This window comes from Lontra canadensis, unplaced genomic scaffold (genome assembly GCF_010015895.1).
Source record: "Lontra canadensis isolate GAN:19392208 unplaced genomic scaffold, GSC_riverotter_1.0 scaffold1, whole genome shotgun sequence".
NCBI classification, from domain to species: domain Eukaryota; kingdom Metazoa; phylum Chordata; class Mammalia; order Carnivora; family Mustelidae; genus Lontra; species Lontra canadensis.
In genome coordinates this window covers 15049421-15076155 of record NW_022630995.1, presented here as the reverse complement: position 1 = coordinate 15076155, position 26735 = coordinate 15049421, and the positions used below count along the sequence as shown (strand labels likewise).

The 26735-nt window shown below is 34.9% G+C and overlaps 1 protein-coding gene across 5 annotated transcripts in view; it reads right to left on the bottom strand.

Moving 5' to 3' along the window:
- EPHA5 (EPH receptor A5) overlaps positions 1 to 26735 on the bottom strand; it is a 342893-nt gene that overhangs the window by 16831 nt on the left and 299327 nt on the right. For all 5 annotated transcript variants that reach the window (XM_032848719.1, XM_032848873.1, XM_032848637.1 and 2 more), the window contains 5 exons: positions 26160 to 26285; positions 21806 to 21991; positions 11447 to 11508; positions 9799 to 10008; positions 6836 to 6985 (listed from right to left, as the gene is read on the bottom strand). In XM_032848719.1, coding sequence (XP_032704610.1) covers positions 6836 to 6985; positions 9799 to 10008; positions 11447 to 11508; positions 21806 to 21991; positions 26160 to 26285 — 734 coding nt within the window. The remainder of the gene's footprint in view (positions 1 to 6835; positions 6986 to 9798; positions 10009 to 11446; positions 11509 to 21805; positions 21992 to 26159; positions 26286 to 26735) is intronic.

Genomic DNA, 26735 nt, shown 5'->3' with positions numbered 1-26735 from the left:
ATTTAAGCTCATTTCACACAATCGCGACAGGGAAACCTGTGGAACCCCGCTGATACACCTGGAGCCTCTTGTTACTCTTTTGTAACAACTGTGGCCTGAAAATGCTAACCCCCAAGAATTAAAGATGTATTCAGGCTACCAGTTCAGCCACTATGACCTGCCAGATTGATAAATGAGGGGAATCCAGACTGGATAGTAGAGGAAGGAGAGGCAAAGGACCTGAGGTCCTGAGATCGACTGAAACCACAGGGACTACAGTGATTCCATAACGGGCCTCTTCTGAGTTCCTCCTCAGGAAGTTTCAGAATTCACGGACCCATGAAACAGATGCTCCCTGAACTTGGCTGGGGAAAAATAGGTCTGTGCTGCAAAGGGTGCAGAGCCTAGCAATCATGAAAATTTGTCTCTTAGATCTTTAGTTGCTACATGGTAATTGATCAACAACCCTCAGCACTAAACGTTCCAAAGCCATCATCACATTTACACCAATGCCAAGCTCTGCACAAATTACTTCCAGTCAGTTATTGAGTATGGCAGTGGTAATAAGATAGACTCATTTCTATGGGATTCCCGTGACAGGCAATATTAGCACAGTCTAACACCTCTCCCAGCTATCTTTCATCCCTCTTCCTTACAAGAATTGCTCTTTCATGGTACTAATGTATATCGAATTCCTTCTTGGCATAGGCTTCTTGCAGGACTTAGCCTGGCCCAGGTATTATATCATAGGTACCATAATACAAACTGTACATGTATTATCTACATTTATTGTTACCATATATTTCCAAGATAGACATTATTATACACATTTTATAGATGAAACACTTGAGACTCCAGAAGGTTAAGTAATTGCCCATCTTTACAGCCAAGAAGCAGCAGTGGCAAGATTTACACTGAAATTTTTCTGGCAAGCAAATCTGTGATCTTCCTATCCGGGTGAGGAGTCACATCATTGGAATTATTTCCCAAGGAAATAATATGGGAAAGTTATGGATCTTACTCCAGGGAACCGGATTTTTGTGTTTTGATGAATTAAGTTCTACCTAGGTTGCGAGTGCTTATGTTATTAGGTATTTACTTGAAATCTCACATATGAGTTATTTTGTTACTGTGAGATATGATGCTCTTCAGAAGTGACTAAAGTTTAAGAATATATTCCTGGAAATAATGTCGGATACTACAGAAATAGTTCCAGATACACCGATTTTTTGTAGGATTTATTTCTGTTTCCAATATTTATTAAAGGTACGTTGAGTATGTCTTTTTCTTAGCACATCAATCATAGATCCGTAGAGTTCCAGAGATTAAAGAGATCTTAAAAATTCTCTCTATTCTGTAGTGAAAAGAAGGGCCATCTGTACCCCAGTGTTCATAGCAGCAATGGCCACAGTCGCTGAATTGTGGAAAGAACCAAGATGCTCTTCGACAGGCAAAGGGATAAAGAAGATATGGGTCCATGTATACAATGGAGTTTATGTCTCCATCAGAAAGTATGAATACCCAACTTTTGTATCAACATGGACAGGCCTGGAGGAGATTATGCTGAGTGAAATAAGTCAGAGAGAGTCAATTATCATATGGTTTCACTTACTTGTGGAGCATAAGGAATAACACAGTGGACATTGGGAGATGGAGAGGAGAAGGGAGTTGGGGTAATTCGGAGGGATAGATGAACCACGAGAGACTGTGGACTCTGAGACACAAACTGAGGGTTTTGGAGAGGAGGAGAGTGGGGGTTGGGTGAGTCTGGTGGTGGGTATTAAGGAGGGCATGTATTGCATGGAGCACTGGGTATGGTACATAAACAATGAATCTTGGAACACTGAAAAAATAAAATAAAGTTAACAAAATTCTCTCTATTCAAGTCCACTCCCTTTATAATCACTACAACTGACCAAGAGTTATAGAATCCAAAATGACTGGCTTTCTTTTTTTTTTTTTTTTTAAGATTTTTTTATTATTATTTGACAGAGAGAGAGGGATCACAAGTAGGCAGAGAGGCAGGCAGAGAGAGAGAGGGAAGCAGGCCACCTGCTGAGCAGAGAGCCCGATGAGGGGCTTGATCTTAGGACCCTGAGATCATGACCTGAGTTGAAGGCAGAAGCTTAACTCACTGAGCCACCTAGGTGTCCCCAAAATGACTGGCTCCAGTTCTAAATTTTTTGTCTTTTATTTTAATTGTTGTTTTTGTTAAATAGCAAGATACAGGACTTTTGAAATTAAATATTGATATTTCTTTATGGATCACTTTTTTCCAAAGGGATAAGAATTAACATGAGGTTACCAGTCACTAAAATAATTACTTTCATTTAAGGGTAGGCAGCATTATCCTTAGAAGACTAATATTATCTTCAAAGACCAATATTTGTTTGTCAAATGCACTCATTTTAAATACTATTTTATTGAGGGTAAAAGTCAAACACTTTTTTTGTCAAATCTCGGTAATACTCAGTATTTACCTGAAAACTGAATTCTTCATACTTTGGTTAATTATAACATGTTGTGTGCTATCGTAAAGTAGTTATTTTACCATGAAATATTCCAGTGATAAAAGATACATATACCAGATATGTATCTCTATATATATCTGTAATTATAACAAAGAATAGAAAGAGGATGAGAAGCACACCCAGTACAAAGTAGGTTGACATCGTTTTGGGTCAAAAATTCTTGCTGTCTTAAAGAGTCAGATCTAGGCCAACAGAAATAGTAGTAGAAAACTGAATGTCCAAAAAAAAAAAAAAAAGAAGAAGAAGAAGAAAAGTAATTCAAGTAATTCTAACATGAGAAGATTGGGAAGATAAATGAGGTTTTGTTTTTTTTTTAATTTTTTAAAAAGATTTTATTTATTTATTTGAGAGAGACAGAGACAGCAAGAGAGGGAACACAAGCTGGGGGAGTGGAGGAGGGGAAGCAGGCTTCCTGCTGAAAAGGGAGCCTGATGCAAGTCTCGATTCCAGGACCCTGGGAATATGACCTGAGCTGAACGAAGTCAGACGCGTAGTGACTGAGCCACACGGATGCCAATAAATAAGTTTTTAAAAAATTTATAATCTATGTGTTTAGTATATTCTATGTATTCATACATTTCCCAATTAATACAAGAGAAAGACTGTCACTAAATATAAAAGCGCCATGCTAATAAACCTCTTATTTTGGTTTTGATTTTAAGTTCAGAAAAATGTTGACATGTAAAATGTATTTTATCAAATAAAGAAGTTTCTACTGACTTCAGGATATTATTTTAGTTCATGGAGTTCATGGTCTGATATTAAAATTATCTTAGTCATTCTAGCTTATTTTTATTATGTGTTGTTATGTTTTTTCCTCTGTGATGACGGACGCAGTCTTATATCAAAAGAAACTGACTGCAGCGTTCTGTCTCCTTCACATAGTAGAAGGTCTCCTCTGAGAGACTTAGAATATTCTGCATGTATGGTAATGTCATATTTTCATGTTGCAATGCCTTTTTAGAACCAGGTAGTATCTGCAATGTAGAGATTATGGGCTATAGCATTCAAAACACCAAATCAGTTATTTTGCTCTTTGAGAATTTTTTTCCAAAGAAATATTCAGTGATCATGATTTTCAAATGCAGTAGATCGGTCATGTGTCTTGAATACAAATTGGGACAGAAATTGAGGGTATCAAACAGTGCTATACACAGAAATTAAATTCCACTAATGAGTGTGAACTTGTGAGAAAATATATAGCTTTTATTGTATATTTTATTAAAATCAGACATTTTAGGAAGATCTGCAATTGTATAATCATTTACTGTAAACCTTATTTAGATTCTTGGAAAACCCAGCCAAGGCCAAAATTTTACTTTTTATTGTTATAATTTCCTGAGAATTTGTATCAGCACTCCCTTTTATTTTTCTAAATAGTTTGAAATAAATTTATCTGATGGAATATCAAGACTCTCAAATGGCTAAAATCAGAAAAATATATGTGCTCCAAATCCTTTGTACCTCCCAGTTTCTATGCCCTTCTTCATGTAACTTTGTACTGTCGGTTCACAACAGACAGTGTGACTGGACCAATCCCTTGATTACAGGACTGGCTAATGGGATTTTAGCAGATACGTTACAGAAGGAGGTGCAATTGGGATCACTCTGGCCCTTCAGGCACTTGACAGATGAGTTCACATCTAGGCTAGTCTGCAGGTCTCCAGAGGAACATGAAAGCCGCATGGATTAGAGCAAAGGTGCGCCAGTGTAGACCAGCGAACTCCAGGAACATGAGCATACCCAGTTAAGATCAACAGAAACACTTAACGAGCATTCACCTCACATCATGTTGTACTGTGGTCTATAATTTTAATTGTGATAGATGCAACTATATCAGGTATAATTGCCAATAATGTAGATGACAAGGCTATACGTATCACACACATAGTTGAGAAGGACTAAAAATTCTGAATGACAGAATGAGAAGTCAAAATATTGTTAAGTTTGAGAAGAAGTTAACCAGTCAAATAAAGAGTAAAGGTTTTCTTTGAGTGAAGAAACAAACACTGTCGTCATGGCAGAATAAAATACATTCACAAACGTTAAAGGAGAGAACGGCATTAACATGATTCTTGAGAAAAGTTGGAAGCCAAACTGTGACGTATGCTATAGTTCAAGTTACTGTTTGGCATTTTTCTGGAGAACAGTAAATAGCAAATAGGTGTGGTCTTCCTTTAGGCTAAAAATTCAGAGTAATTATTATGTATTGAGTTGACTATTTTATACTCATTCAAAAGGCTGATCTAGGCTTACTGGTTGAAAACAAAAGGAAGAAGTAGACATTGATTCAATCAGAGACAGTGCGGTAGTTTGGTACACAAATTTTAGAGAATCCTGTTTAAATTTCTGGCGTAATGATTATTATTTTTTGTGACCTTAAGAAAGTCATTTAATCTCTCTAAGCTCCATTTCTTAACTTAAAAACAGGAATAGCAACAGCATCTTTCTGATGAGTTGTCAAATATATGAGTTCAGTGATTTTTTTTGTACCACAGCCCTAGCCCAAAATAATAAACCTAAAAAAGATACTATGTTCTCCTAAATTTAGAGAACTGTAAGTCAGCGCTCCCTCCCAAAGCCAGGTTGAGTGGGACACAAAGAAAACCAATTGTAGCAATTTGTAGTAACTACAAAAAGGGGAGGTTGGCTGCCTTGCTGTAGGCTTGTTGAGAAGTAGGAATGCATTAAGCCCAATTTAGTGTTGCTATCAGAGAAGAATGCTGTGAAATTACACTTGGAAAAGCTGAAGTGTGACCCTGGTTTCTCACCCACAGAGATTTGAAGAAGGCGGGCTGGCTGGAGCGGTCTGCAATCATAGTCCTAAAGAAGGAACAACGGCTGAGCAACCCACCAGAAGGGGTTTCTCGCCAGTGATGTATACACGTGTACTATACGGTGAGAGACCGTGAGGTCGGGAGAAGGCAGAGAGTGAGAGGAGCTGTGGGAAGCCCCAGTGCATCCTCACCCTCTAGTGACCTGCAAAGTGAGGGTTTCCCCAGGAGTCTGTGCAAGAGCTCTGACACACACCTCACTGGAAAACCAGTGTTCGGGGATCTGACCAAGAGGGGGCATCAGCAAACTAACATAAAAACAATCCTGTCCTTTCTTTTCTGCATATTCATCAAGGACAACTCTGAAAAATCTAGGTACAAACTTTGACAGAGGAGGAAGAGGAGCAAACACGTGACCATTCTTCCTTCCCAGTTTAGGTAGTGAGGGTCAGGCTGGCTCTGTAGATGCGGAAACCACTTTGAAATGGATATAGCATTGACTTTGATTTAGACTGGACTTGAAATTTTATATCTGAAATTGAATCTTAATTACTGGTATGGGATAGTTGTTTCAATAAAATGCAGCTGCAGAGCTGTAGTCTCTGTAATAACCCCTAAAGGCATAGGAGTGGGAGATTTTACAGAGCATGGATGAAAGAAATAATTGGAGGAAAAATAAATGCTTTAAATAAGTATGCTGTTGAGTTAGGACTGCTCCATATACTGGTTTTAGAAAGAAGTAATGAGGTAGTTGATAAAGAACTTAAGAGAGTATGTGGCACATACTTAGGGTTCAAGAAATGTTAGTTGCTTTCATACTTTTTGTTATTTGAAGGGCAAATATCAAATTTCTGTGTAACCCAAAATGGGAAGGACTGTATTGAATAGTAACAATGGAAAATTACAAAGGCAAAGACCAAAGAGCCATGTTTCAGGCATCACATAATAAACATTCTGAACTTGAATAGAAGAGTTTTTCATAGATCCTTTAATTTTAGGTTCCTGTTATTCTAAGTGTAAATTATTTTTCTATATAAGAAAAAATTCTGTGCTTTTCTGCAAATTAAATAGACAATCCAACTCTTCTTATATATTTTTTTAATTTAAAGAAACATAGATTATTATTTTTATCCCCTAAGAATATCCACTATTAAATCGATATCATTCATCCTTTTGGTTTGGAGTATTAGCTGCCTTTATCAAATGCAAATCATAAAAACTTGGCTGTCAGTATTCATTCTCTGATGGCTCGTTCTTCATCTTTGAAAATGGTAGTGACATAAAATGAGTGAATTGTCACTATAGTAGAGCTAACACTGTCTGGCAAGGGACTGACTTTTATGTAATAGTAACTTCCTTTCCTTTGTACTAACTTATTTTCAGTTTCTGCATAAAGGCTATTTTGACAACAACAAAACAGATCAGAGGATAAGCAAAGTATTTCCTCTTTTTAGGCAATTGTCATTGTGAGAAATGAAAAATTTTCTGTCTCCTGACTCAGAGAACAAAGCACTTCATTCCAGACTTGAAGGAGAGTAGTTCCATACTTACATCTTGATTGGTCATCTCCCAGTAGGGTCTTTCCCCGTAAGATACAACCTCCCACATCACGATGCCATAGCTCCAGACATCACTGGCAGAGGTAAACTTTCGGAAAGCTATAGCTTCTGGGGCAGTCCATCTGATTGGAATTTTGCCTCCCTAAAATTGAAAAAGAATAAAAGAATTACCACATACTTCAAATGAATCTCAGGATATTGTTGCCTCACTAGAAAGATCTGGAAAGAGATGTAGCATTTTTAAGTGAATCTGTTTGACAGCATGCAGTCTCTTTTCACATATCTCAGGCTGTAAGCACTTGTAGGCTGACTACTAATTGGCTGTCCGGAAGGTTTCTGGTTTAAATTCTGTTTGACTACTGGAACACATACAGGACCCACATCTCAATTACAGTATCATGATGGCAGCTCGATGAGGGAAAAGCGGGCAGTCAAGCAAATCAATAAGGTATTTTTCATGACTTTCTAACAGAGTGTAAAGGACTAAAATTCCCAGGGCATTGTTTTTTTTGTTGTCGGTTTTTTGTTGTTGTTTTTTGTTTTTTGTTTTTCCTTTAACATAGGAATTATAAAGGGGAAGTTTCGGTTGCTGAATGCAACCCTGAGAGGTTTAACAGTTAATAAGACAAGCGTGAAAATCACGTATAGTTATATTGTCCCCTATCACTGTGCAATTTCTTTTAGACTGGACTTCACTTATTTTCTGCCAATGTATTTTTGTGTTTGTTGTGTTACAGACTGTTTTTATTTTCATCTAAGAGATAGATCTCTCATTTAATTTAACCATATTAAAAATTATGGCAATTAGATTTTGGGGAAAACTTATGACATTATCAAGTTTGGAATTTTTTAATAGTAAAAAAAAAATGGTTTGGTAGGTTTCCTCTTAGTTCACAAAATAAACACTTCTATATCCTGCAGGCAAACTCAGGAAACCAAACATTTCATCCACAGGCAAAAATATATTTAAGGGGGAAATGCATAGCCTTTGAATATTTTCATATAAAAAAGATTAAGATTAACTTATGCCTTCCCATTTTGCAGAGAGGATATAATTTAACACTAGCAAAAAATGGAACTTAAGTTGCTCCTTATGAATCATAGTTTCAAGACATGGGGAAATAACAGTTTGATGTAATGCTTGAAGTTGTTCCATGAGCTGAGGTTAATTTGAACTATTCAAACTATGTTTAAATTATTTGCCCTTTATATATATGGTAACACCACTTTAAGAAGACTTTCCTGATACATACTTTTGTTAATTAAACATTCATAGATAAGATCACATCATTAGGCATGGCCATGTGTCACTGGGATATCTATAATATGTTCTCACTTTTCCTTTTAAAATCGTAATTTGTTGATTTACTTCAAACCTCAGCCTAGGATTTTTCCTCTGGTCCTCTGACCATCATATCTGACATCACTATTATCTGAAGTTCCCTTATCTTTTCATCTCTCAGTATATGGATTTTCCACAAACTGATCTCACCGCTCATTTCAGAGGAGTAGGTCTTGCGGGTCTCAGGAGCTCTGCCTCCGTTCCCCTCTCCCCAGCATGATACACTGACAGAGACCTTGACAAATCTATTTTATGCATTTAACCAAGATACCAACCAATCACAGTGGGAATGGACTTTTCTATAACCTCCTTCTTGCTTAGGCTAAGTTTATTAAGTGTAGCTCTAATCCCAAGAGAATTCTTAATTGAGATTTCATTCAAGGCAAATAATGACAATGATAATTAGGTCTAGAAGAAGAGGGATATTCTACCAATTAATTTATTGATTTACTAAGCTAACGGTTAGAGGGCTTTGTTTGCTTAGATAAGTTACTCTTGATTTTCAGTATAGTACAGTCCCTAAACATCCATGAGTCACAAAGCAACACTGAAAAAAATGAAAACAAAAACAGCCTTATAATCTATGATAAAAGTTTATTCTTAGGCTATGAGTAGAAGTCATTTTTTAAAAATTGAATTAAATAAGCAAATGTGTAATATATCTATCTTAAGAATGTGAGATGCCAAAAGTGTTCTTCTGTATTGAAACAAAAGTTCACCAAATCTTATAATGAAAAAGATACAATGAAAAATATTTCTAGCTTCACAAGGAGTTGGAACATTAAGGATATCTAATTTCATGTTTTCTTGACATTGAAAAGATTTAGAATGAAAATAAGGGATTCAAACTCAAAACGTGCAATACACAGACTGCCCAGAAAATTCTGTTGTACCAATACCCATAGTTTGCCAGCAGAAAAGAATTGTTGGGTACATACCATATTGATTCAGGAAGCAATTACTTTGCTGGAAAAGGATGTTGATTTATGCTAATTATGACAACATGAGTTAGTGACCAATTTTCCATAGATGTGAGCTTAACAGTTAATATAACATGTCGGGGAAGTAATTAGGCATTAAAATACCTCCAGTAAATCAAAACTTTTTGAAGGAATAGTTCTTTTATTTCGTATCATGTGAGTCCTTAAAAGGTAGGTTTAGCTATTTCTATATTTGTTTTATAAATGCAGACACTATAGTGCAGAGAGTTTAAGTTATCCAATAATGTTATACATGTTTATATATTCATATATATATAATATTAATTACTTTTAATGTAGGAGATTCTCTCTTTAACTCTCTTTTACATTTAAAACTCTGAATAATTTATATATTGTTGTATTCACTCTGAATCTAAAGTTTTTGTTTTCAGTATCTGTAGGAAGAAAAATGAATTATTGTGCCCCAGAAAGTGAATACTTTATTTGAGTTTAATATATAAATTTGCTTATATTCAACAAGTAGAATTGTCAGATTTTTTATCCCCTCCCCACCATTCTTTTCTCTGTCTTCCTATGTGAGAGGAATGTCCTTTTTGCTATTTCCTTTAAAAATCTTTAAAAATTAATTGTCTCTCATCTATTGTGTCAGAAATGCATTCTGTTAGATCTTACCCTCGTGGTGTAGGCTGCCTCAGGATCATCTTCTAACACCCTGGAAAGTCCAAAGTCAGACACTTTGCACACAAGGTTACTGTTGATTAAGATGTTTCTGGCAGCAAGGTCTCTATGCACGTAGCCCATGTCAGAAAGGTACTTCATTCCTGCCGCGATGCCTCTCAGCATGCCAACAAGCTGAATCACAGTGAACTGCCCATCGTTTTTCTATTAAAATGATGTAGAAATATTAATCCAGCAACAACACATCACTGGGGGGACATTTAAAAGGATCTTCCTTCAAGCCCCAAATTAATACTCTCACCAACCTTACATGCAATTTGTGTCTGAAGTAGAATGGAAAAAATTATGAAATATATCATTAACTTTGTAACACAGATCAGTCCTCTGCTTGGTCAAAGCCAACAAGGCTTTGAAAGCCCTTGTCAAAAATTTCAGTTAGTTGCCCTAACTAGCATTGTAATTCCTTTATTCTCAGTTATCAGAGGAGTACGTTCATCCCTCCAACCTAGTGCCTACCTTAGATGAACACTGTGCCTTTTTTGAGGTGCTTTGAGATAAGCTAGCGGGATAGGCACATTGCGAAAAAAAAAAAAAAAAAAAAAAAAGAAGTGGCCGGAGGAGATAAAGGAGTTTCTTCAGGAGCACGTGGGAGGAAGAGGATGGAGCAATGACCAGGACATTAGTGTTTCTCAGCAGCTTTCTGACTTTGTCAGGGGCCCTGGACTTAGCACAGGCACACAGCATAACGCCCAACGAATGATTATTTTGAAAAGTAGGAATAATATGGCCTTAAGAGACTAGAGAACTTGAAGATATGTATAAGAAATTTGGTAACAGAATCTGGTAGAGACTGGAGATTAGAAGAAAATTTGGCCTGGTCAGTAGACTGCCATCATCAATGCACAGGACCCTGGAATTATCCCCCAGAAAGGCCATCGTCCCATCACTTCGCCTAATCAATGGTAGCAGTCGCCATATGAAATGTGAAGAAGTAACAGGCTATAGCTTTAATCAGACATGCAAATATGTTACCTTGTCTGGCACAAGACATAGGGTAGTAATACAGTGAGGTATCAACAATAAAATTTAGACACTTGCAGGTAAAAAGAATCTTTTCCTGCAACCCAGAAGATCTGACAGCATTAGTGATACTTTCTGTTACTACGTGGCCATTCCTCTTGTACGAAGAGTGGCTGGCTCTCAGATGGATTACGAGCGTATTTGACCCCTCATCAATACAGATGGTTTGCATGGACCTTAGACATTTTTTTCCTTGATACTAGATACTCTGAGAAAGTTAGGTACTTGTAAAAAATCTTCTTCTTTTTTTACCCCTTTCCTTTTCTTTCCTTCTCTCCTTCTTCCTTCCTTCTTCCTTCATTTATCACCTCTTTCTTTCATTTTTTGGAAGACAATTTAACATACATTTAAATAAAGTTGTAGGGACATACGAATTAGATTTGTTTAAGTTTCTGGAAAGGGAAATTTACAAACCAAATTTTATTTCTTGAAGTATAACTATTCTGACTCCAGATATTTCTTTGGATTTAAAAACTCTAAAGTAGCTCAAATTCAACTTCAACATCACGGGCAGCATACAAACAACACTTCATTTGAGTAATTAAATGTGTTTCAAACCTACCTTTAAAAATGTATCTAAGGATCCGTTTTCCATGTACTCTGTCACTATCATCACTGGTTTGCCTAGAAACAAAACAGTGGTATGAACTGCAACTTTTTGATTTTGCATTCTTATCTAGGAAAAGTTTACTAGAAGGTTTAATTTTTGTCCAAACTATATATATCCTTTTAAAAAGTGTCCTCTTCGAATAGCAAGTAATTTTGTGACATGATGTTATCTTACTGTAATGGGTGGGGCTAATGAGAAGAAAGTGTCAGAAGAATAATAACATTGGCATTTCAGATATAATAATACATCATTTTCAATATTAAAATCAATTTGTGTCAAAATAAGTTTGAGGATGCATTTTATTTTAGAGGTAATGGTAAAGCATTGTGAATGTATTTTCTTTTCCACAATTCTGAACAAAAACTCTTGTGCCATTTAATTGCACTACTTAAGAATCCTTGACTATATGTTGTATTTTCCTAACTTTCTTTCTATATTCTTGTAACTCTTTTCCTCATGACTACTTCTCTTTTTCTCCTTTGTTACACACACAATCTCTATCAATCCAAATATTTTCATTTTTCAGAACTCTGTTCTAATTCCTCTTGCCATCTGGAAACTTCTCTTGCAATCATTGTTTCCTCCCCCTTCCACATCTGGTACAGAAGTACAAGCTACAATGTCGCTGGACAGACTCCAGAGTCACACTGCCTGACTTTGAATTCCAGAACAATCACTTACTATGACGTAATCTTGGGCAAGTCAGTTATTTGCTCTGTGCCTCATTTTTCCCATCTGTAAAATAAGGGTGTTAATGGCACCTACCCCGTAGAGCTGTGGTGAGCATTCATCAAGCCACAGGGTCATGCAAGTCAGTTACAGAGCAGCCTATCACTTAGAATTTGTTCGTTAACTTTCTTGCTGGATACAAGTTGGCTAAGAAAATAGATCATGTTTTACTCCCTATAAAATTATGGCATCTTTGAATATAATATATCTGTGACACAAAATGAAAAATACAATATCAAAAGCCCTTCTTTATATGAGAATATATCTAAAACATGACTATTAGTTTTATCACCCCGTATTCACCTTTTTAAAAAGATTTTATTTATTTATTTGTCAGAGAAAGAAGAAGCCAGTGAGGACAAGCCAGGGTGAGTAGCAGGCAGAGGGAGAAGCAGGGTCTCCGCTGAGCAGGGAGCCTGATGCAGGACTCATCCCAGGATCCCAGGCTCATGACCGGAACTGAAGGCAGAGGCTTAACTGACTGAGCCACCCAGACGTCCCAAACCTCACTATATTTTAAAACTTGTCCCTTTACTATTTAATAAAAGCATGCCACATAAAATTTGTATTAATTTATTTTGAGGTAAGTAAAGAGATCTTATGTCAGAAAAATCTATCTCATAGGTCTATTAATAAACTTTACATATTAGGAGGGGAAACAATGCTCATACATTCAGGAAATGCATTATAATTAATGTAATGACATTCTCCAGAAGGACAGCTGTATTTTTCTTAAGTGAATAATTCAAGTCATAGAACTAGAACCTGCATATTTATTCATACAACACTATCTAGAAGTGAAATTAAGCTATAGAAAGTTAGACAATTACATATGAAGAAGAAATAACTAGGAAGAAAAAAAGATTTCTCATTTCAATGTCAAGATCACTTAAAACTTACTATTTCAAATAAAAACATAGGACTGTCTAATTTCTTACTCAGATAATTCTGGGTTTTTTTTAAACACTTCAGAAGAAATATTCTTTTAATGGAATGTGATAAGTATATTATAAAGCTAGAGACACATTTTTCTCTTCCTCTTTAATGTTTATAAAAGTAATTTAAAAATTTGTCTAAATAATTCATTAGGCATATGTTTGAAGATGCCTACATTCGGTGAAACACTACACGTGCAGAGAATGAGCACTAGAGGTGGGGATGTCATTTGAGCTGAACCTTGAAGGCTTCAGGGGTCAACTCATGTCATAGAAGGAGGCAGATACTCCCGCAAGAAGAGGTGGCATGTGCCAAGGCATCTGGTCATGAAAGAACCCATCAAGTTCAACCATGGCTAGAACCCTGGATTTTTACTCCGTCCATCCTGAAGTGATAGGAGATGAGTTGGGAAATACTTTTTTAAGAAACCAACCGGCCCACAATAGTAAAATAAATAAATAAATAAATACAAATCATAATGTATTTGTAAATGCCTGTCACAGCACAACAGAGGAAAAGATTGTAATTTCTTCTTTAGTAAAGTACAATATAAGATCATAAATGAAGAAATGCTTGTAATGTAACTTTAATGACACTGCCACACCCATTTTAATTCAGACAAATTTTGAAATAGACAAAGTTCTGCTTAGACCCTTTTGGTCCCATTCTCACATGCAAGAGCCCCTTTCAGATTTTCATTAATGTTGAAGCCCATTTTCTTTTCGAAGTCCACAACTAATGTACCACCCCAAGGGTGAAAGCCAGAATTCCTGACACCTGCTATGGCACACGCATCTGTGTATTCGAAGTTACACCAGACATGATGCTGGAGTATCCCGGAACGGCCTGCTGTAGTAGACATGACCCCTTCATTTGCCTGATTTCAGGAACTCAGAAGTAGCGGGGAGGAAGCTGAGTTGGGCAATCCTGGCAGCAGCTTTTCACCAAATACTAACGAAGTATTTCAATAAATGTACAGCTAATAGAGCCAAAGAGTATGTACTGGCTAAACATCAGCACTGACCCAACTAGAAGGAGGCCTACATTTTCTGGAATCTGCCTGGGTAGCTCTTTTATTCGACTTTGACCCCTATTTACAGAAATCCATTGGGGAAATTGTCATAGTGTAACTGGAATTGAAAGAACTGATTTCCCACAGACATCCAGAGAAGATAGTGTTAGCTTCCCCTCATCGGCGCCCCTTAGTTTGTAGTGTATGGTAGATGTCTTGTCCATCAAACTGAAAGCTGATCCGTGGCTGTCATTACTCACTCTGCCTTAAGTCCTTCCTGACTGCAGCAACTTCCCTACAGATCTACTCACAAAAGTTTCTGTTTTCTCCTATTCCCTTTTTCTAGAATTTCTTCATTTTATCTACCCTTAATTTGTTGGACTCCTTTTTTTTAAAATTTGTCTTTTTACCATTATGCGTCCATGGTACATATTTAGTACGGCTCACCCAAGTTCTATTGAGCAGAAATTGGAAAGAATTCCCATGTAAGAATATTTTTTTCTTTGATGAGTTTGTTTCTTAAAAATACAAATTTTCATAGCATGCTTTTATTAAATAGTAAAGGGACATTTTTAAAATATAGTGAGGTTAATGTGGAGTGATAAAACTAACAATCATGTTTTAAATTCACTGAGCGTAGGAGAAAAAAATGTATGCTGTAAAGTGAATGAACCAATCAGAAGATTTCCTGACATTGAATAATATACATTTGGATAGAAAAAAATAAGTGATTACTTTTTAGGGAAAGGGGCACCTGGCATTTGTTCTATAAGACTTCTTAGATTTCATCACCTAGTTTTAAAAGTCAGATTAATTATTTATGACAGTGTAGGTTGTAATGTCAATAACAAAAAATATTTGAGAAGTGTGATAGGGAACTAAAACACTTCTCACATTTTAGAAAATGGGAGAAAAGCAATTAAAATGAATGTTTGCAAACAAGCACGATCTTCTTTTGTTGACAAGAATAAGACACTTTAGGACCCATTCGATTATTTTTCATGCTTGAGTCATTTTAATGCTAATTATATTTAGTTTGGCTTATGTTTTGTCTCAGTTTGTGCTAGCCTGCAAGAATGACATAGCAATAATTAATGTGGCTTACTCTAACCCTCGTAAATTCAATAAAACTGTATAAATCATTTTCCATTATCCAGCTCAAAGTACAGACAAAAAATAGATTTGCCAATAATTTTGAAAGCATATTATAAAAAATCTATATAAAACAAGCTCATAAAGCATGTCAAAACATGATTCTAATCACAGAGTAGAGTTTTTATATTACTTTATATTATTTACCAAAGACCTAGCCCAGGCAGAGTCTAAATAGAAATAGAAACATATTTATGGAATTCACCACCCTTTTATTTTAATCATTCAGTATTGGTGATCATAAAAGAGCTACAATTTGTTGATTTATTGGATTTTCACTCTTCATAAGGCACAGTGTTATTTTTAATTTTATTAAATTCCATAATAGTGGCATCACAGAAGACATTTTTCAGAAACCGAAAAGTCAGGCTTAAAAAGATTCAATATATGATGGGTTGATGAGTGCAAATGTATAAGAAATGAAGCTGGGAATCAAATTCATGTCCATCTGACTATAAAAGCTATTTTCCTTTCCTCCACACTATGATACCTATCATTTCAAAATACTTATTTTAAAGTTTAAATTTTATTTTATTTATTTTATTTTATTTGAATTTTATTTTAAAACCTCACAATTATTTACTCTTTTCTGTTAATACAAGCTTGGTAATCATGACCATGGCGCGACAAACTATCCGATCATTAATGGCAGATCTGGTAGGAAGTCAGCTTCTCTCAGTAAATAACACAACCTCACATATAACCTTACATATGACTATTACTTATATATGTTCTGATTGTTCTGAAGTTTTCACACTTGAAAAGGTAAGAAGCAAGATACACCTTAGGTGATTTTACTACAACTGAAAAACTGAGTTTGTTCCCTTACTCTGCGACTTTTTTGGTGCTAACATCCATCACAAATCCAAAAGAAGAGAGAATATGCCACCCCTGGCAAAGCAGTCCTTTTCCATAAGATACCTCAAAGTTAGGTGAAACAAACTTCGGGGAATGTGGCTCTAGTCCTTGTTTTTCATAGCATTGCCCCAACAGCCTGAGAGCTGTCATCCACTGGGAGCATATTAGAAATGCATAATACCAGGGCTCGATCTGATCTAATGAAACACATTCTACATTTTACAATTTCCTCAGGGGCACGTACAGTTTTGAGAAACAGTAAACTAGGCCACATCACAGAAGTTGCAACTAAATCTGGGCTTATTTTATTTGCATTGATTCCAGATGCTTTTCTGAAACCACTAGCTCATCAATAAACACTTGATACCAGTTAAGCCTCCATTCAGGGAGCATTTGATTTAGAAGCATCATAATTCACTGGAGAATAATTGTCACTGGGTTTCTCTTAGAAATATTTTACAAGACTTGTAAATAATTAAAAGTAAGCCTGTGCTTATACTTACATGTCTACAGTTTTATTTCACTCAGTCATTCTGTTTGGGTTAGATTCCATTTAGTACACTAACACTTGCAACTGTTTGAAATTACTTTTATTTTGACCGCAAGGGAAACTTGAGAAAACTCAAATATCATGGTTCAATTATTAATGGTTAATGGTCAACCAGAAAATGGAATCTTGTGCTTAGGACAGGAATAAATAAAGCTTATTAAGGGGTTAAGGAGGGGAGGACAAAGTATGGGGCAATTAAAAGGGTATTCATATTTTAATTCCATTATGGTCTTTAGTTGTTGGTTAACATTTTAGAGAAAAATCATTTATAACATTCTGTAATTTTAATTTTGGGAAAGATGATAAAGTAAAAAGTTGATATACCTTACCTGAAACAGGAGCATGAAAACACCAAATGTCTCTAAATAGAAACTTGAAACTTTCCGTAATATCTTCTTTTATTCCAGATTGTTTACACTGATAAACTTTTTCAGTAGATGCTCATTTCTCAAATTAGGAATTAATTTGAGTTGTTCTAACATTACTGAAGGTAGATGATTACTTATGGAACAGAAATTATGAACTTTTCAGAGGAGGTGGGGAATCCGAGAATTAAGAAATCTGATAGTTTTCTTTTATTAATAATGAAAATAACTTTAAAAATACAATGATTAATTTACTAATAGTCAATCTATGAGACAATAAATTTTGTTTGTATAGTTCTATTTTATTTTTTTGATGAGCAAGAATTAGATTTTATTAGGAAGAATACTTATAAATAGCTAATAATTATTTTACACATATTTCTTAAACTTCATTCTATGCCTTAACAAAGAAACGCAGGCACTGAATCAATGAGCTGGCTTTTATTTCTACTTCAGCTTTAAATTTGTTTCCATTGTGGTTTATCACTGGTTCATAGAATTTATTTCCTTATGTGAAATGTACATTGTAAAATTCAAGTAAACTTACACTTTAAAACATTTACATTTTTACATCTCAGGACTAAAGGTAAATCAGTCACTACATGCTTATAGGCCTCTCAAATGTAAGTTGTCCAAACTAAACTACTGATTACCAACCACAGTCTTGATTCTACTAGACTTTTCCCTATAAATGGCAATTCCTTTCTTTGAAGAACTAATGACAAATAATTAATAATTATTGACTCTTCTCTTTTTCTCACACTCCATATCTAAATCACAAGAAGCCTTTCTGTGATTGTCTTCAAAATATCTAAAGAATCCAAATACTACACTCCATGCTAGATCAGCACCCTGATCTAGACCATAATGAGGTATGAATAATGTCAGTAGCCTCCCCATGGTCTCCCTGCTTAAACATAGGCTCTTACTATCTATACTTAACATGGCAGCCAGACTGATCTTGTTAACACAGATATCAGATTCCATCACATCTTGGTGGAAAAGCTAAGACTAAAAGATGGTCTTTATAGGGACCAAATATTGTGCACCATCTCTCCTCCTACTATATCTCCAAGTTAACTTCCTTCCGGACTCCTCTCCTTTATTCCATTGAAGCAACACTACATCTTCAAGTTAAGTTCTTTCCAGACTCCTCTCCCTCATTCCATTGAAGCAACAATGGCCTTGATATTTCTTGAACATCCCATGTAAGTTGCATTTAAGACTTGCTGGTGCTTATTTCTACAACATTCTGTCCCCAGATATTTGTAAGACCCACACCTTCACTTTATTCAAGCCTTACTAGAGAGGCCTTTAACTAAATAAAATAGAAATTACCAATCCTCAACAAAAGCAATCCCTTGTTTCCTCACCTAGCTTTATTTTCTTATTTAATATATTATAAATATATTTATTCATTTAGTTTCTGTCGCCCCACGCTAAGTAAACTTCATAAAGGCAGGAACTCAGTCTGTTTAATCTCTGATGTATCCTGATTAATAGCTATGGACATATTAATAGCTATGGACATATATTAGGTGGTCAGTTAATATCTTTGAATAAATCAATGTTTGTCAAGTGTATACTGAATGATGAAATATGAGATTGGTAATGTACACTCTTTAAGAGCTTGGGTTTGGAAGTTATATGAAAGTTTTAAAATGTGGCATTATTCTATGCTAGTTTTATGATACTAAATAAGGTATTTAACCTCTTTAAAGTTGATTTTTCCCATCTGTAAAATGAGAACAAATACTAGTGTCTAAACAATAGATTATTGTGGAGATTAAAGGAGATAATAAAGAGAATTAAGCTTAGTAAATTCTTTTTTTTTTTTTTGTAAATTCTTAAAGTAATGTTAATGATTAGTAGTAGTAGTAGGTGTTATATAAAAGATCTTTTGAAAAGATTCTCAAGCTATTTCCTTCATATGAATTTTATTTTTTTTCAACAACAACCTTAGTTTTATAGGATAAAATTTTCAAAATAAAATATAAACTATATATCTGGCTAGTTTTAAATGTTTATATAAACACATCTAGTCATTCCACTTAGTTAATACAATTTATGTCTTTTTTTTTTTTTTAATCACCTAATGTGTCTGGCCCTGTGATAGAGACTAGGGAGGCTATAAACATATATCAATTTCAAGTAGCTCATTTTGTAGTAAGGATGATAAAACGTGTGGAGGGATAACTATGATATCATGCATAGCAAGATGAAGTGCTTGAGTATACAAGATCGAGTGTATAAGATTGTCCCTGGCTGAGAATTTACTCATTCAACAGATATATGAAATGCTACACATGCTGAGCACTGATCTAGGAACACACAGCTGAGCAAGACAACAAAAACCTGGGCCCTTTGAAGCTTAAATTCTAATGTAGAATCAGGAAGCTTTCCTTTACTGAGCTACTTGTGGATGGGAAGCTTTCCTTTACTGAGCCATTCAACATTATTTAGTGGTTCTTGTATGCAAGGCAGGCACTGAGAATAGAAAGAAAAAATGAAGATAAATGACAATGATCTCATGAATAAAGTCACATCTGAATTAATATTGAAGGTCAGGTAGAGCCAAGGTAAGTGGAGAGGACAGTTTATGGCTGAATGAGGTATTTCAAAGAGGTAGAACAAGGACTCGGTAAGAGTTTTTCTGGAAAGGAAATAGTGAAATGTGGGGTTATGGCCAAAATTACATGGGGTTAAGCATCAAAGTATATATACTTTGCTTCATTTTTTGCTTGTTTGGTGATGAATCATCAGAGGAAAGCAGTGATTTAGTAAAGTCTACCTTCGGGCAATATATGTATGGAATGGGATAAGATTAGACAAAAGTGGGAAGGTTAGTTTGAGGATTGTTGAAATATCCCTGTAAAATACATAGTAAGAGCCTGTAAGATGGAAGTGACTTTAAAAGATAGAATGAAATACTATATTTGAAAAGTAATTGCAAATTTATCTAATAAGTCAGAATTGTCTATTTAAACAATCAGTTGTCATTGAATGTGCTATCTCTTCAGACATAGAAATAGAAACAAATAAGGAGAGATTTCTCTATGTTTCTCTAATATTTTGCTTAAAGTTATTAATTTTACAGAACTATATTTATTTGTACATGATCCTAGATTAAGAAATACAACAGTGAATCATTTTAGGACTCAATAGAAGTATTCCTTTAGTCAACTTTGACAATAATTTCCACAAGTGGGGAAAGATATATCTTAAAGAACTAAAGATGCTGCAATGGGAAAATTATTTTTCCTATTTTTCCTTTAATTTTGAATCTCTTCAAATCATAGAAGTTGGCACTATATATATTACATTAAAGCATCTTGTATTGTGATTGAGCCAATTAAGCCAGGACCTGTGGGGTTTTTACATCATTTCTCATGAAGTCTCTCAGGAATATATAAATATTTCTGATATGCCTTCTTTAACAACACATCACAGATGGAATTTGAATTCGGACTCATGTTTCTGACACGTAGAGCAGTGGTACAAGAAAGATGAAGGTTCATGATAGCACCATCCATAGGTGTGTGACTTCAGACTCCCTACCTCAGCTACAATCAGAAAAATCATGAGATTTAGTCGCACTTATGTCTCATTATCTGTGTGCTGCAGGTTGAGAATAATTGTTGAATAAATTAGCATCAGATCAGAAAGCATGAAATTAAGGACACAAATAAAGTGAGTTGCAACATGGTAAATTAAAAACAAGCTGAAGACTTCCTAGGCTGAACATCAAGAGGCACATTTATTAAGGGAGAATGCAGTTTAAGCTCACATAGAACAAAAAGTAGGACAGAAATATTTTAAATATTTTCATTTTGCTTTATGTATATGTGTAGTTTCATGGCAGCAACAGCAAATAGAATATTTGATTAGGAGATTAGACATCTCCAATCTGTATTCCCAGCTCGAGTACTGTTTTTTAGACTAAAATTTATAAAATTTAGATATGATCATGTGTTCATAAAGGTTTCAAGTACATATAAAATATATGACAAATTTAATTGACTTAATATGATAAATTTAGTTGTCTTAGTTTGTCTCAGTCAGGACCTATTTACAGTAAACAAGTTTTATAATAAATCAGAGGTCTATAAAAGGAAGTGAATATTAATTATAATAATTTTGGGGTGTTGCCCACTAGTATCTGATGCATTCACTTAGATTAAAATAAATATTTATTCACTACTCTAATTAGCTGCAGGTTTATTCACATACACACATACACACAAATATATTTTAATTTAATCTATTTAACAATATTACAAGTTAGGTATGATGTCTCTCTTTTTTTGGTGATATTGGGGCTCAAAATGTTTAACTGACCATGGACTGGTTTAGCTTTAGGTATAATAGGCTTACATAAATATTTAAGACACTATCTGTATTTTTAAGGAACAGACTTTTTTTACTTTTTTTTTTGGTAGCAAAAGAGACATACATGCAAAAGAGACAAAATTAAATGAAATATTTGAATAAGAGTTTTGGGCAAATGGAAGATCATTACAGATAACTGCAAAGAGCAGCTTGGACAAGAATCTATTAAAATACAGGAAAATTATTATTAATATTAGAGTCATTTTGAATAACATTGCTGTGGCTAATTTTCTTTTTATCCTGAAATTAATAATAACCTAATAGAAGACACCCAGATATTCATGATACATACACACACATGTAATTGCTACTGTACTCACTTTTGGTCACAACACCTTCTAAGTGAATGATGTTAGGATGATCAAACTGCCCCATGATACTTGCTTCACCCAGGAAATCTCGGCGTTGCTTTTCTGTGTAGCCTACTTTCAGGGTTTTGATTGCCACAGGTAAATCTCTTTTTCCTGGAAGTTTCAAACGTCCACTACAAACTTCACCAAATTCACCTTGTTATAAAGATGGAAAAACACAAAATTATTTCAAATCTTTACCCTAATAATATGCTAAAGTCCTAGAATATTAATGTTTAGACAAAACAGTATTAAAGGGGAGTCCAAACTTCATTATCAGTGGTAAGAGAATACGTGGTGCTTTGGGAAAAATCGTCTACTGGTGATCATAAAACACTGGGGGTTATTAGCTTCATCCATCTCACTTACAAAAACCTTAATGAAAATATTAGAAAGAAATTGAATGTAACTGACTGAAAATCACTTCCCTCCTCCTTCTCTTTCTACGGTAGCAGTGCCTTAATTAATAAGAACAGAAAAAGAAGAAAGTTTATGGAAGGACAAAAAGGAAATAATTTTAAGGAGGAGATGATTCATAAACAGAGTAACCGAGTGTTTAAACTATGTAAATAGTTTCAGGTACTACAAATTATATATGGAATATAAAAATAGTAGATAATAAAATCCTATGTTTGAATATACATATTTTTGCTGTGTTTTTTTTTTAATTTTATAAAACAAACACTTGCTGGTTTAAAGATTTTATTTTTTTATTTGTCAGAAAGAGAGATGGAGAGAGCACAAGCAGGGGGAGTGGCAGGCAGAGGGAGAAGCAGGCTCCCTGCTGAGAAAGGAGCCCAATGCAGGACTTGGTCCCAGAATCCTGGGATCATGGCCTGAGCCAAAGGCAGATGCTTAACCAACTCAGCCACCCAGGAGTCTCACATTCTCGGGTTAAAATATGAGCTCCACAGACAGAAGCATTAAAATATGACAAATAACATACCACTTTGAAAGTAAGTCAGTTATAAAAGATTTAAAAATATTCTATGTTACATCAGGACATTAAAAAAAAAGATCAGGATATTGACATGGTATATTCTATAATATAAACACAAATTAAAAGAAAAGAGAAAGGACCCCAAAAGATAAAATCATGAATGATAGAAAAGAGGTCACAACCAACACCACAGAAATACAAACAATAATAAGAGAATATTATGAAAAATTATACGACAACAAACTGAGAAATCTGGAAGAAATGGACAATTTCTTAGAAACTTACAAACTACCAAAACTGAGAAAGGAAGAAATAGAAAATTGGAACAGACCCATAACCAGAAAAGAAACTGAATCAGTAATCAAAAATCTCCCAACAAACAAAAGTCCTAGGCCACATGCCTTCTCCAGGGAATTCTACCAAACATTTTAAGAAGAGCTAATGCCTAAAAAAATAAAATAAAATAAAATAAAAAGAAGAGCTAAGTTTATTCTGCTCAAACTCTTCCAAAAACAGAAATGGGAAGAGAGTGAAAAAAGAAAAAAAGAAAAAAAAAAAAAAAGAAAGAAAGAAAAGAAAAAAAAAAAAAAAAGAAAGAAATGGAAGGAAAACTTCCAAACTCATTCTATAAAGTTAGCGTTATTTTGGTCCCCAAACAAGACAAAGACCCACTAAAAAGGGGAATTAGAAGCCACTATCTCTGATAAACATGGATGCAAAAATTATAAAAAAATACTAGCAAATCAGAGTCAACAGTACATTTAAAGAATTATTCACCACAATCAAGTGTGGTTTATTCCTGGGCTGTAGGGGTGGTTCAATATTCACAAATCAATCAACATGATACAATACATTAATAAAAGAGAAGATAAGAACCATACGATCCTGTCAATAGATGCAGAAAAAGCATTTGACAAAATATAGCATCCCTTCCTGATGCAAACCCTCAACAAAGTAGGGTTAGATGGAACAAACCTCAACATCATAAGGCCATATATGAAAGACCCACAGCTAATATCATCCTCAGGGGGAAAACTGAGAGCCTTTCTCCTATTGTGAGGAACAAGACAAGGATGTCCTCTCTTACCATTACTGGAAGTCTTAGCCTCAGCAATCAGGTAACAAAAAGGAAGGCAAGGAAGAAGTCAAACTTTCATTACTTGCAGGTGAAATGACACTCTGTGTAGACAACCTGAAAGACTCCACCAAAAAATTTCTAGAACTCATACACGAATTAAGCAAATTTGCAGGATTTAAAATCAACATACAGAAATCCATTGCATATCTATACACCAATAACAAAGCGGCAGAAAAAGAAATCTAAGAATCAATCCCATTTGCAACTTCACCAAAAACAATAAGATACCTAGGAATAAATCTAACTAAAGAAGTAAAAGATCTGTATTCTAATAACTATAGAACACTTGCGAAAGAAATTGAAGAGGACACAAAGAAATCGAAAAGCATTCCATATTCATGGACTGGAAGAACAAATATTGTTAAAATGTCTATATACCCAATGCAATCTACAGATTTATTGCAATCCTTATCACAATGTCAAAACCATTTTTCAAAGAACTAGAACCAATAATCCTAAAATTATATGGAACCACAGAAAACTTTGAATAGACAAAGCATTCTGAAAAAGAAAAACAAAACTTAAAGCACCATAATTTCAGACTTCAAACTACATTACAATGCTGTAGTGATCAAGACAGTATGGAACTGGCACAAAAACTGACACATACATCAATGGAACAGAATAGAAAACCCAGAAATGGACCCAAAACTCAATGGTCAACTAATCTTTGACAAAGCAGGAAAGAATGTTAAATGCAAAAAAGAGTCTCTTCAACAAATGGTGATGGGAACATAAGACAGCCACATTCAAAAGAACGAAACTGGACCACTTTCTGACACCATACACAAAAATAAATTCAAAATGGATAAAAGATCCTAATGTGAGACAGGAAACCATCAAAGTACTAGAGGAAAACACAGGCAGAAACCTCTTTGACTTTGCAGTAGGAACTTCTTACTAGACACATCACCACCGGGAAGAGAAACAAAAGCAAAAATGAACTATTGTGACCTCATCAAGTTAAAAAGCTTCTGCACAGCAAAGGAAATAATCAACAAAACTAAAAGGCATCCTATGGAATGGGAGAAGATATTTACAAATGATATATCTGATAAAGGGTTAGTATCCAAAATCTACAAAGAACTTATCAAACTTAACACCCGACAAACAAATAACCCAGTCAAAAACTAGACATGAATAGATACTTTCCCAAAGAAGACGTCCAGATGGCTAATGGACACATGAAAAGATGCTCAACATTACTCATAATCAGGAAAATACAAATCAAAACCACAATGAGATATCACCTCACACCTCTCAGGATGGCTAAAATTAACAACACAAGAAATAACAGGAGTTGGTAAGGATGCTGAGAAAGGGGAACTGTCTTTCACTGTTGGTGGGAATGCAAACTGGCGCAGCCATTCTGGAGAACAGTGGAGGTTCCTGAAAATGTTAAAAATAGAATTCTCCTACAGTCTAGCAATTTCCCTGCTAGGTATTTACCCAAAGGATAAAAAAATACAGTTTCAAACAGATTCAAAGTATATATGCACCCTGATGTTTATAGCAGCATTATCAACAAAAGCCAAACTATGGAGAGAGCCCAAATGTCCACTGACTGATGAATGAATATATTATATATAATGGAATATAACTCAGTCATCAAAAAAATGAAATCTTGTCACTTGCAATGACATGGATGGAGCTAGAATGCATTATGTTATGTAAAATAAAATAGGTCAGAGAAAGAGAAATGCCATATGATTTCACTTACACGTGGAATTCAAGAAAGAAAACAGATGAACATATGGGAAGGGGGAAAAGGAAAAAAGGAGGGACAGAAACAACCCATAAGAGACTCTTTTTTTAAAAAAGATTTTATTTATTTGAGAGAGAAAGAGACAGAGAGAGTGAAAGAAAGAACACAGCTGGGGTGAGGGGCAGAGGGAGAAACAGACTCCCTGGGAGTCCAAGGCAAGGCTCAATCCTGGAACTCCAGGACCATGACCTGAGCTAAAGGCAGACACTTAACCAATTAAGCCCCCCAGTTGTCCTGCCATAAGAGACTCTTAAGGATAGAGAACAAACTGAAGCTGATGGAGGGAAGTGGATGGGCGGTGAGCTAGATGGGTGATGGGCACTAAGGAGGGCTCTTGTTAGGATGAGCACTGGGAATTGTATGTAAGTGATGGATCACTGAATTCTACTCCAGAAACAAATATTGCATTTTATATTAACTACCCAAATTTTAGATAAAAAATAGAAATAAATAAAAGTATGAGTTAAACACACTATTGTACCTGCTCCAATAACTCTTTGAATGGTGATGCATGAAGCTTCTATCTCCTTGGCAAATTCATGGACAGCTTGATTGGGATCCTCATAGGTGTGTGGATCAATATAAGTTCTTACTCCTGGCAGCTTAACTGGAAAAATAAATGTGCATTAAAATATAACTGTTTGTAAGGATGAATGAAATCAGACATTATTAATCCCTAATCCCTTAAATCCCTAATTCCTAGAAATGCCCAAGATGTAAGGACAGCCCCCAACCCCCTCAGTTATAGGAGTCATTTGTATAGCTATGTGATTATTATAATTGTAGAAATCTGGATTTCTGGTATGTATAAGAAATTCATATATGACAACATATATGAATAGATATTATCTTTCAACAATAATGTTCATAGAGTCAGTCTCCAAGCCAAACTAAGGTAAGTTTGTTCCCTACACTGGGCAATGAAATGCTGTGAGTTGCTGTTTTGTTATTCTGTTTCACTTAAAATGCTATCATAGATGAATTTTGATTTTACAAAAAAATAATTTAAAATAATTTTTCTGGTGCTTTGGTCCAGTAAGACTAACACAGAAGTCAA